The following is a 12,082-nucleotide window of genomic DNA, read 5'->3' as shown; positions in this document are numbered from 1 at the left end:
CTGTGAGGGTGGTTGAGCAACTGTGAGGGTGGGTGAGCAACTGTGAGGGTGGTTGAGCAACTGTGAGGGTGGGTGATCAACTGTGAGGGTGGTTGAGCAACTGTGAGGGTGGTTGAGCAACTGTGAGGGTGGTTGAGCAACTGTGAGGGTGGTTGAGCAACTGTGAGGGTGGGTGATCAACTGTGAGGGTGGTTGAGCAACTGTGAGGGTGGGTGATCAACTACTAGGGTGGGTGATCAACTCTGAGGGGGGTTGAGCAACTGTGAGGGTGGTTGAGCAACTGTGAGGGTGGGTGATCAACTGTGAGGGTGGTTGAGCAACTATTAGGGTGGGTGATCAACTCTGAGGCTGGGTAATCAACTGTGAGGGTGGTTGAGCAACTGTGAGGGTGGTTGAGCAACTTGGTGGTTGAGCAACTGTGAGGGTGGATGATCAACTGTGAGGGCGAGTGAGCAACTGTCAGGAGTGATCAACTGTTAAGTTGATTGAGCACATAAGTAAACCCATGATTGAGCCCGTGATTAAACGTATGAGTAGAGGAGAGCTTGAGTGAAAGAAGGAAAATTTTTTTACAGCTGGTGGTCCACCATGTTTGGCTCATTTAATTTTGCATTGATTTTTTCAATCTTGCCTCTTTAATGTATGTCATTGCAGTTAATAATTCATCCACTACGCGATTCTCTCCGACGAAATAACATATTAATCTGTTCGAGTTGTATGATATCTGGAGAATAGTATGGTTTAGTAATAACACTACACATCGGTGGACGATGACCATTATGTCAGTCACGGATTTTGTTCACTGCAGCGTAAGTTTTGTTTGTCTACTGATCCTTATTTAAAACAAAATCATTTAAAACGACAAAATACCTGCCCAATTCTCAGTTATAAGTTTTTCGGTCAAAAGTTTATTCAGAACTATTGTGTATGTATGGGTTTTTTTTTAACGAAAGAAAAATCCCACTTCGTCACAATAAACTACGCCTAAAATATGACGTTGCCAAAAATTGTGTATGATTTTTTTTTACATTGCTTTTTTCTTTGAAGGTGAATTGGGCTGAAAAGTATGTCATTTAATCATAAACTTTGTAATTAAAACTTCACTCAGAGAGGTTATCGGTTCGGTAGCAGTTAAATTCATTCTCTGATAACTTTTAGAGAAATATTGCTAGTCCAAAGCTGGTGATTTGGTGGTTCAATGTATTCTCGTGGGAAAATCATCGAATGATGATACTATAACTCATTCGTATTGTAAAGCAGTAATGGCGTAATTCTGCATGATTAAATGTTGTGAGTGATAATTAGTGAGAAAATAAGATACAATGTTAAAAACAAGCATGTACTCTACTGAACTTGAAACGAATGAATTGGCTGATTTATGCATGAGGTCAAAAATTACGGACACATATCATAAATAGTACAGTAACTAGCTAGAATATGCCAAAAATATTTAACTTTTGATTTTTCTTTTTAAAATAAATTTCATGAAAAAAAAACAAACCATGTGCTTTAAAGATATGCACTTCTTGACATATTATTGAAAAAATATTTCATCGACTTGATGCATGAATTTCAGACACAACAATAAAATTAAATTAATCTACTGTCCTTTTCAGTAGCAAAAACTGATTTTGAATTGTCAACATTAAGTCTGGGATATGGAGGGCTAGAAAAGTATTTTAATATTATGTCAAATAAGTCTTAAGAGAAATTCCGTATTTATCAATATACGAGTACATGTGTACATGTAGATCCCTTTAAGTGACTCTGGAACAGTTCTTTGACAAATGTTCGTTCTCATTAAAATACATGTTTTTATTAAAAATATAAAAATTGATAAAGAAAAAAATTGACATACGTTTGGCATCTGAGTGCAGATTCCTTTAAAAAAAGCAATATTGATATCTATATAGGAAAACATTAAATTGACACATTAAGGCTTTAACAACACAAAAATGGATAATTACCGTAGTGTTTTGAACTGAGAACTATTTACATTGCGATCAGAAAGTCGATCACTTGACCAGCAATGCATCAAACGTTGAACCATACTTAGCATTACATGTACATACTATCGTTAAACAGTACATTGTACACTCTGAAGGAAAGCCGATGACAGTAATATATATTACGGCCATTAAAACATGTCAGCCGAGCTGATCAGTAGGAATTTTTCATTCACAATTTCTTTCATTTGTTAGCATACATGTATCTGTGTACTAGTAACTTCCAATAAAAATTGAATGTTCACTAATAAAAACTTGCTATTGGCTAACACAACTTACTTGAAATTAAGAAAATAAAGCTGTTGTACGACATTGAAGATTTTGAGAACGCTGAGCGTAACAAGCACACCTACAGTATTGTACCACGATATTATTATAGCATTGAATGATTTATTTTTGACGTCGTCGTGTCAATAACTGCCGTCAGGTGAGCAGACAAATTGAATAACGCGCGTTAGCGCGTTATGATAATTTGTCTGCTCACCTGACGGCAGTTATTGACACGACGACGTCAAAAATAAATCATTTAATGCTTATATTTACATTCCCTTACTGAAGAAATCAATTGTTTACTTAAATAAATTGATATAAAGTGCAGATCACGGAGGGAGTGAATAAGTAACAGCAAGAACGGCTGTTTTGTAAAACCGGTTTAAACTGGTTTTCACATAGACCGTTGAGATGAAATTGACGAGCATGAAAATATAATCCATGATAAATAACTCTTGAAATGTTGCTTTTAACAATAAAGTCAACTTTTTTGTTGAATAATTATAAAACGTGGTGTTTTGACAACATTCATGAAATGCATTTTTTAACCGATAACATAGAAATCACTGTTTGAGAACTACTTATGTAAATTACTCGTAAATTCATACACAGTGAATAGGTGTTGCATTTAGAGGCATTTAAACATCACGGAATTTAATGGAAAAACACAGTAGAATGTAAATATAAAAACATAACGGCCATCCTAATATTTTTGTAACGGTCATCATTCTAAATACCTTTTTGTCGTGCAACAGCATTATTTTTCTTTAATTCAAATCATATATAATAGCCAAATTGCAAGTTTTCATAAGCGTACATTCAATTAATGCATTACTATACACAAATAATGTGTGACTGAAAAGAATTTCTATCAAACAGTTTGTGCTGCATATTAATTCCCTTTAGCGTTCAAAATATCGCTCTCACCAGATTTCTTGTAAATCAGTACATTTGGGACCATTTTAAATCAAATATGAAATGACGTTATAAATCAGAAATTGTTTCAAAATCAGAGTGCTTCAAAGATCAATCATGGAGCATTAGCAAAGGGAAATGCCAACAGACAGGGAAATCCCCATCTTTGTAATCCGCCCTTGTATTTTACGTCAGGATACTGCCATAAATATCATTGACGTCATGTACAAATGAATCATGCAGTAATTCATTTACAAACTGCCTTTCTAGTCCATAAAACGACTCCAACACCCAGCTCACTGTCGGCTCATCTGAGCCAAAAAAGGTCAATTGATCTTTGGTTAGAAGTATCACATGCTGCTGTTGAGGACATAAAAGTTGTCAATTTTGTCTTCTTCTCAAGAAGTACCGTCTCGTCCAATCAAATCTGGAACAAAGTAAAAAATATGATAGGTAAAACATATCTTTATCTTTAAGATGGGTATATGAAAATAATATCTTTTTTAAAGTTGCATTGCATAAATAATGTTAGAATTGCATTCCTTATATGAATGTAGAGTAGATTCTATCGTGTATGAAACATGCATATGAACATGGACAAAAGCAAGATAAGATGGATGGAAAATTATACATTGAATTATTTTTTTGGCAAAACCTATAAAGTTTTCTTTAAGAACTAAATTACTACAATTTATGATATGACTATCAAGCAAAAACCTGGTAGGACCATTGTCTAAATTCAAATTTGCTCAAATCATGACATTGGGCAAATAACAAGAAGGGTGCTAAAAAAATCTATAAATAGGAATATCTGTTAAGAGGGCTGAATGGTCGTGGCTATTATAAGACTGTCTTGATCTCCTATTGAAGAAGAGCTCTCTATAAAGAAATAAGAAAAATATGTTATGTTTTCTTTACTAAATAATAGTTTATAGCGTAACAAATCATTAACATTTAAGGTAGATTTGATTGGTAATTTGTTGATCACTCAGCCTCTTTAAAGTCTTCTCAACGCAAGAACTACAGTGAATTACACTGCAAGTTGATCTTTAAAGACTGAAGCAAACAACTGAAATGTTGTGATATTTTTTCTCCGACATACTTTATTTAACGTTGGAATTTCCAACTTCAACTCTAATCTTGGAAAGATAAGCGTAATCAGCGAAACCTAGATATGTAAATCGAGAGAGGGAGTTGTTTGCCCTTTAATAATATGTAGTGTTAGAAAGAAGCACATGAAGAAACAAAATCAAAACAAAGCCGTGCAGTTTGTATACTTTGATCCTGAAAATAGGTAAAACAAGATAATTTATTTGAAGAAATTCGTATGAAACTTTTCGTAAGTCGCATCTCATAACAAGCGAAACCTATTACTGAGAACATTTTTGTTTTCAGTAGCTACATGGACACACTTAGATTTCCTTTTCAGTGGAATAACATACTTCATAATTATATGTAATACAGCTGCTGGGATATTTTTAAATTTTCATTATAGACAAATTTGATTTTAATAGAAAAAAAATATCTAAGACAAAAGTTCCAGCTGTTATGTTAGAAATTTAAAGATTAAAAATATGAATTCCAATTTTGGATTTGGAAATTTCAACTTTAGAGACCATGAATTTTTCAATGTTAAAGATGAATTATATTTCAACTCTGGAGTTGGAAATTCAATCTTTAAAGTTAAAACTTCCAAAAGTATGGGTTGAATTACAAACATTAAAGATGCAATTTCCAGCCTACTTAAATGTTGGAAATTTTAAGATAAAAATTGGATATCCAACTTTAAAGTTTGTTTTCAACAAAGCTGTCCGAAGTCTTTAAACCACATTTTCTGTTCTTTCTTGTAATAAAGAAATTCTTTTACACTTGCAGGAGAAATACGGCGGGCTTCCTAGTGTCTGTAATACTCTGACAACCATTAGCAGTGTAGACAAAGTAGAAGAGAAGTCTTTCACCCTTCCGATTCATTTAGAGTCAGAAGACCCTGTGATATTTTTGTTTCTCGTGACATTTTCAACACTTGGAATACTGGGAAACGCTTCAACACTTGGAATTATCATTTGTGCAAAATATTTTCATAAACCTCCGTTCATGGTTATAGGGACACTTGCTTTAGCCGATCTGGTTTCGTTATTTCAGTATCTCAGTGAGCTTATAGTCGTCAAATTGGACAAAGAAATACATGACCAATATAATCAATTGTTCATGACGTTGATATTTACCACAGCGCATGCGTCGGCCTCCCACGTAGTTTTACTCATAGGATTGCGTTACTATTTCGTGGTCACGCCCCTCCGCGCCCGTACCAAGAGATCACGTGTTGTAAATGTTGCGTCAAGTCTTTTGTGGGTGTTCAGTGTGATTTTTGGGGTAATTTACTACGCCGTGAGATTTAACGTCCAAACGAAAGATGTAGGAACAGTTGTTCTTTTCTTCCGTGGATACCTTCTTTGTGTTCCTTGCATCTTTATGGGCGTGTTCCACTGCAGAAAAATTAACAGTTTAAGGAACTCTTTGAATTACTGTCGAATCAGTAGACAAGTTCGACAGATGTCGGCAATGATTTTGGTGATCATGTCCATTTACATCCTTTCCGCAACCTTTTTCCCTATCGCATTTTCGTTATACTATTACAGAGTACTGAAGTTGCATGAGAGTAAATCGATACATGTAATCGCAAGAACTCTTTGGCTGACAAATCTCTCGGCTAACCCTCTCATTTACTTCATATACAGTCCAAAAGTCAGACAACGCGTCTCGCTGATTTTGCGTCGTAAGTCAGTTCAGCAGACGACTCTTGAGCGATCGAGCAATAGGACGCTATCCATGACCAGAATATGTTAGAATGATTGTATTAATCTTTTCCAGAGGGAGATTCGAGTGATAATTAAATTTGCCGCATGCAATTGTAAATATTTACATATTTCCAGTGTCTTTTTCTATGACAACACTATACACAGTGATTTCGTAATATATAGTCTAATACAGATCATCAATGACTATTTTAATATCAAATGCACAATTGCTGAAAATTATATAAATATAAGTAATATGGAATTATTCTTTGAATATTATGAGGTGATCGAATATCTTGATATGGATGGGGTGATCAAATATATAATAAAGCTGTTCGGGCTTAAGTATTATATTTTGATAATTTGATCACGTTCCGCCGTATTTGATCATTTCACAATACTCAAAGAATGAATCAGTATAATTCCTTAAAGCAATATGAGCTGCATTTTCATTTCAATTTTTTTTAAGAAAATTGTTATTTTCTACTTAATATGGTTTTTAAATTTCTTTCAGCAATATTTTTGTTAGGAAAGCCGTTTAGAAGCCTTAATTGGAGCAAAATTGAATTATTGTCGTCCTGTACAAAAATTGATCTGCTATATATTCCTTAGAAGAGAAGTCTTTCTTCTGACAAAAAGTATTGGTTTTTTCAAATCTCGTTTATCATAAATGTTTAAGTTACATGCAATTTTATCATGCTAGCAGTTATTTACCGCGAAATAAATTCTAAAAAATACAGCTCATATTGCTTTAAGTTATCTTGGATATTTTCCCTTTTATCGGTTCAACTGAATTTCTTTCACAGGTATGTTTAACTATTAAACTCATCAAAAAGTGATGGGAGCAATGACTTGTGTTGTAAAACTATTGGTTCTTGCCTGTCAGATTGAATATATAGCAAATTTCCAATGAAAATTTACCAGTATTTGTATTATCATTTCTGAGTTTATTCATGCAATATGATGTTGTGGAAACAAAAACCAAAGATCCCGTTAGTGTGAATGTATTGCGCAAGCGCAAGATTGTAAAATCCCAAAAATCCAGATGATTTCCGGAATTTTTTGAGGAATTTTCGTTGATTATTAATAAGCGAAGCTTAACTGAGAAAAAATAAAAATAAATTGGTAATCTTCAAGTACCAATGACGTTTAGAATATACATGTATAAAACAATAGACAGTATTGTTCCGATTTATCGGTATCAAAGACCGAAAATTCGAGTCTATTATTCTAATATAGTAGTATAGATGTACATGTATACAGTTACTTTCTCAAGGCTAACAACACATCGATGGCGCTGCTAAATTTGGTTTGTTTCCCCACAGGGTTGGGTATTATCTAATGTTTTTGATGTTACGTCATCCCTGTAATAAAATAGAAAATGAATCCTACGTTGGTTTTAATTCGGGATCGATATGAATCTCAGTCCGTCACTTTGTCTATACTCTGTCCCGAGTTTTTTGCTTCCAAAAACTATATTTCAATTATCCCAAATGCAGGTATGTACATGTAGCATCATTTGGAAATTAGGTGGAAGGCTGCCACATGATTAACAAACCCATCCGGAGAAAATGGAGATTGGGCAGTTCAGCATCTTTGCTATAAAAAAAAAACTCTGTCCCGAGTTTTTGCTTCCACCACTTTTTGCTTGATATTTCAATAATAGAAAATACCTTTGTGCTCAAACTACGTTCATCCACTAATATGTAAAATGTCCAGATTATCTGTTTTGAAACGTCCCCTCTACCGCTTCAGGTTTCAATACACATCCCAAAATTGAAAGTCTACGGAGATTCTGCATTGCATCAGCCATTAATAAGCCCGGATGATAACGTTAAAAAATTGCGCGAGGTATCCCGAGTACTTCCGAATGGAGAAAAGATGTAAACATTTTCCATTATCAATCTCCGTAAGAAAATTGTTATTGTTCCTGTCAAATTGATTTTATGAGTGAAAAGGGATAATTGTTCAATGAAGATATCTTGGATATATTCCCTTTCATAGATTTCAATTGTATTTCTTTTACAGGTATGTGCATTTTTTATTAAAAATCATCAAAAATTAATGGAAGCAATAACTTGGGACAGACTATAAAAACCACGCAGTCAACTAATGACAACTAAACTTAGTTTACAATGACCGTTTTGTATTTCAAACGTACACAGTAACCTCACCTTATTTTGACGAATTTTCATATTCTCATAAATAATAGAAGAGAATTAAGTCGCAGTTTTTTAACCCCATTATCTAGACACAGTTTAAATTGTACACGAAAAACCCACACAAACGCACAACCTGTCCCGCCCCATCCCCCTACCCCCCCCCCCCCTAAAAAAAAAACCCCACACACACACAAACACGCACGGGAGAATGAACAAATTAAATCTCAATTTGAACCTTTCATAGCTTTTCAGTCGTATACGGCTGGATCATCCTCAAATTAAACTTTTTGTGATCGGCTTCGGCCGATCACTATTGTGTCCATAAGAGGCATCCGGCAAATGCTTCCACGTGCGCACACATTCCGCTTACATAAGTAGTTCTTATAAAAACTTGAAGTTTGGTTTAGTATTTATATAACATTTTACTCAGTTTTATTTCAATTCATTTACCTTAAGAGATGCAAACATACATAAAATACAGTTCGACCCGTTACTTCAAGAATGCACATTTTGTCTCACGCGTAAGAATTTCGATCAAAAGATTCATTCCGTAATGCAGTTGACCTCGATGAACTGACCTCAATCATAAGAAGATGCTCCATGAACTGACCTCGATCTATTGATGTTGCATAATAGTAGCTAGGAAGACGGCTTGATTTGTAAACAAGGTTACGTTATAATGCGACCTCAATAGCAAGTTATGATGGCATTCAATGTTTTCCAGTCGCATTAAATTATTTTAATACAACTCTTTCTTTGTGTACGTGTTAATGCTCTTTTAGAGCCCTACTCAGTATTCTGAAGAAGAAGATACGTTAACATTTAATAATTACGTTAAAAATATTAAACTAGACAAGGAGTTTACGAACGGCTCTCCCCAAATTTATTTCAAAATTAAATTTGTTGACGGTTTACAATGATGAAATTATGGTGTACAGATTCAAAATATTCTATATTTTTTTAAAAATACAATACTTTTAGAATTATTTTACATCTATATGATCAAGTTGATTGCTTCTTGCTATCGATATATCATTATTGCCAATCATTCCTTTAAAAGGAATACTTGTTTTCACTGATAATAATTGCCATTGTTCATAATATCTCCCTAATAGATAGAAACATTATGATTGATATTGGTCACAACCATTTAGTCCTCTTATCAAATCTCAGATGTGACCGGAGCTTACGTTTGAGCGACTTACCGGCTCGTTGACCTCTGAACTTATCATTTACAACACAGTCACTTCTTGAATAAGATTATTAATAGTACTAAATGTAAATTCTATTAAACACGATAATTGATATGTAATAATTCAGCCTGTTATAAAGAAATCATATTTATCCATGCCTCAATGCACATATAGGGATTAAATGAAATTGTTCCCTTAAAGGGTTCCAAAGCTTAAATCTTATTTGAATAGCTTTTTGACAATTTTAAACCTTTAACATGAGTAGTCGCAATTAATTAAGCCATGTAGCTAAAATTCAAGCTGTATAGCAAAATATAGAGATTGTTAATGACCTACTTAATATATGCGATGTATTTTAACCATTTTTGGAGTTTGAACATACACATGTATTTTATAGTGTATTATCATATACAAATGATTCGAACACAAGTTCTTAAAACTTACTAGATATTTACCATATTAATCAAAAAATACTGTCCAATTTCATAACATCATAACATGTATTACAGCGTACCATTCTGTTATAGAGTAACACATCTTGCATGTATAAGTATGATGACAGGAATTGAGACAATTATTTAAATGTATGTTTTTAGTTTCTGCACAGCAAGAAATGGTCAAAATACAGTATATGCATATATCAGGTCAAGTACAATCTCCAGATTTAGCTATATAGCATGAATAAGCTAAATTGCTTTATTAAGCTATTTAGAGTAGCTTCATTTAGTTTTTTTGTCATACATTTTTCTTAAATGTGTAATTTTTCAGTATGTATAAAAAATCGCACGTAATTGCAGTGATAGTTTTCAACTTTTAACTGTTCTGTAAATAATGCATATAAAGATTACTCCTCAATTTGTGTCTCCATAAGAGACTTTGCACTTAAAGTTCTAAAAGTTTTTGGGCAATTGATTCACGACCGAAATTATCACCTCATAATATTCAAAGAATATTATTACTTACATTTATATAATTTTAATCCATCGTATGATTAAATATTTGAATATAAATAAGCAAACCCAGCTGGCGCCTCAATTTAGCTTCATTTGAAGTTATGGGTTTTATAGTACAAAATCAATACGTAGTGTTATCACAGGCAAAGACACTGGAAAATGTAAATATTGAAATATAAAGGAGGTCAGTTATGGAAAACAAGAAAATTGATTGGTAATAATTCAGCACAATGTGAATAAATCATACATATACGGTAAATTGAGTATATTTGTCATGTGAAGAGATAAACTAATGAGTAGTGTATCACCGATTGATTGAGTATGGCCAAATGATTAGTGTTCACCGATAGGGGTGTTCCTAACCTAGTGACTAGTGCTCATCGATCAAGCGTTTACGGGTTACCTTTTAATTAATCCTGTTGATGAAAAGTAACGGAAGTCGAACAGATGTGGATGATATGCAGCGGCACAGTAGGGCATTCAGGAACGATGAAGTCCCGTCTTCTTTTTGCTCACCTTCTTTTATTGGAACTAACTCGATCGTACGTGAAAGTCACATATAAAATTAATTACGTAAATACCCATTGATTAAAAGTAAAGATATTCATACTTTATCATTAGATATCATTATGAAGCTACACAAGAAGTTTAAAATTAATTTGCCATATCACATCGAAAAAACAAAGAGAAGACAGAATGACTGAGACTTACATGTATATATAGACGCCCCTCCGGTTTCAACGGTAGGGGACAAATAACGATCTAAATTAATACAAAATACGTCAAATTATTTTAGTAATCTTTTATAAACATTTTCATAAAACATTTTACCTTGTGATATAAAAATGATGCACATCGTACTTTAATATATCTCGCGCAGTTATCGTTTTCTCAAAATTTGACGATAAACATAACCATGTTACATGTATATATGTAGAAGATAGAGATCACAAACTTTTCAGAAAATACTATGTTTTATCACCAGAGAATAAAGTGAAATATATATACAATATATAACAACAAAGTGCGGTAACAAGAGAGTATAAAACAATAAATATAATGTAGTGCTAGGGAAGCGGTGCATGCTTCTATTAAGAAAGACAATTCAATTTTGTAGAGTTGTGGCAACGCACTTCAAAAAAGTCCGTTATTAAACCTGTATATATCGACAATTTTGTATTTATTATCGAGACACTTCACTCACTTTAAAAAAATATGTATAAATCACAAAATCTGGAATTCAATTTTTAATTAGTTGATAGTATGACTGTAAACACTAACGAATATTGGGGAGGTGTCAACCAAAGAAACAGTCCAGTTACTTGTACATTGATGAGAGAAAAAGGTACCCTTTCCTCATCTTTAATTCCCAAACATATGATATTCAGCAAAACTGGAGCAATCGTAAAAGAACGAAATAAGTGTAAACTTTACTGTAAATAAATTAAAACTATAATAGCAATTAAAAACTGAATACAAAAATAGAGAAATTTGTCGCTTCAATTTCCAAGACATTACTTTAAAATATCTTATAAGCAATACAATGTACAGTCATGTAATTTTTAATAATTCTCAATACGCATAATTCTATACACGTACATTTTTGATTTGATATCAATTGCTTATAACACAATGAAATATTTTTATTGTAAGTATTTTAGATATACAGAAAAAAAGGATTTACCGAGAGGACATTTTAAAAACGTTATTACTGAAAGATTGAGTCCATTTTGAGGATACTTTTTAAAATACAAGACGCCAAAAGAGGCCGAGAGGGGGAGGGGG

General features: G+C 33.2%; 1 protein-coding gene across 1 annotated transcript; it reads left to right on the top strand.

Annotated features, from left to right (window-relative positions):
- Positions 1-672: 672 nt before the first annotated feature.
- Positions 673-6,348, top strand: LOC128163960 (uncharacterized). The gene is made up of 2 exons (XM_052827658.1): positions 673-809; positions 5,067-6,348. The coding sequence occupies exons 1-2, from the start codon at positions 771-773 to the stop codon at positions 6,036-6,038; spliced, it is 1,011 nt and encodes a 336-aa protein (XP_052683618.1). The 5' UTR covers positions 673-770; the 3' UTR covers positions 6,039-6,348.
- Positions 6,349-12,082: the final 5,734 nt, after the last annotated feature.

The sequence above is a fragment of the Crassostrea angulata genome, chromosome 9 (assembly GCF_025612915.1).
Source record: "Crassostrea angulata isolate pt1a10 chromosome 9, ASM2561291v2, whole genome shotgun sequence".
Classification (NCBI taxonomy): Eukaryota; Metazoa; Mollusca; class Bivalvia; order Ostreida; family Ostreidae; genus Magallana; species Magallana angulata.
Note: the sequence above shows the minus strand (reverse complement) of the source record. Positions and strands in the feature narration are given on the sequence as shown.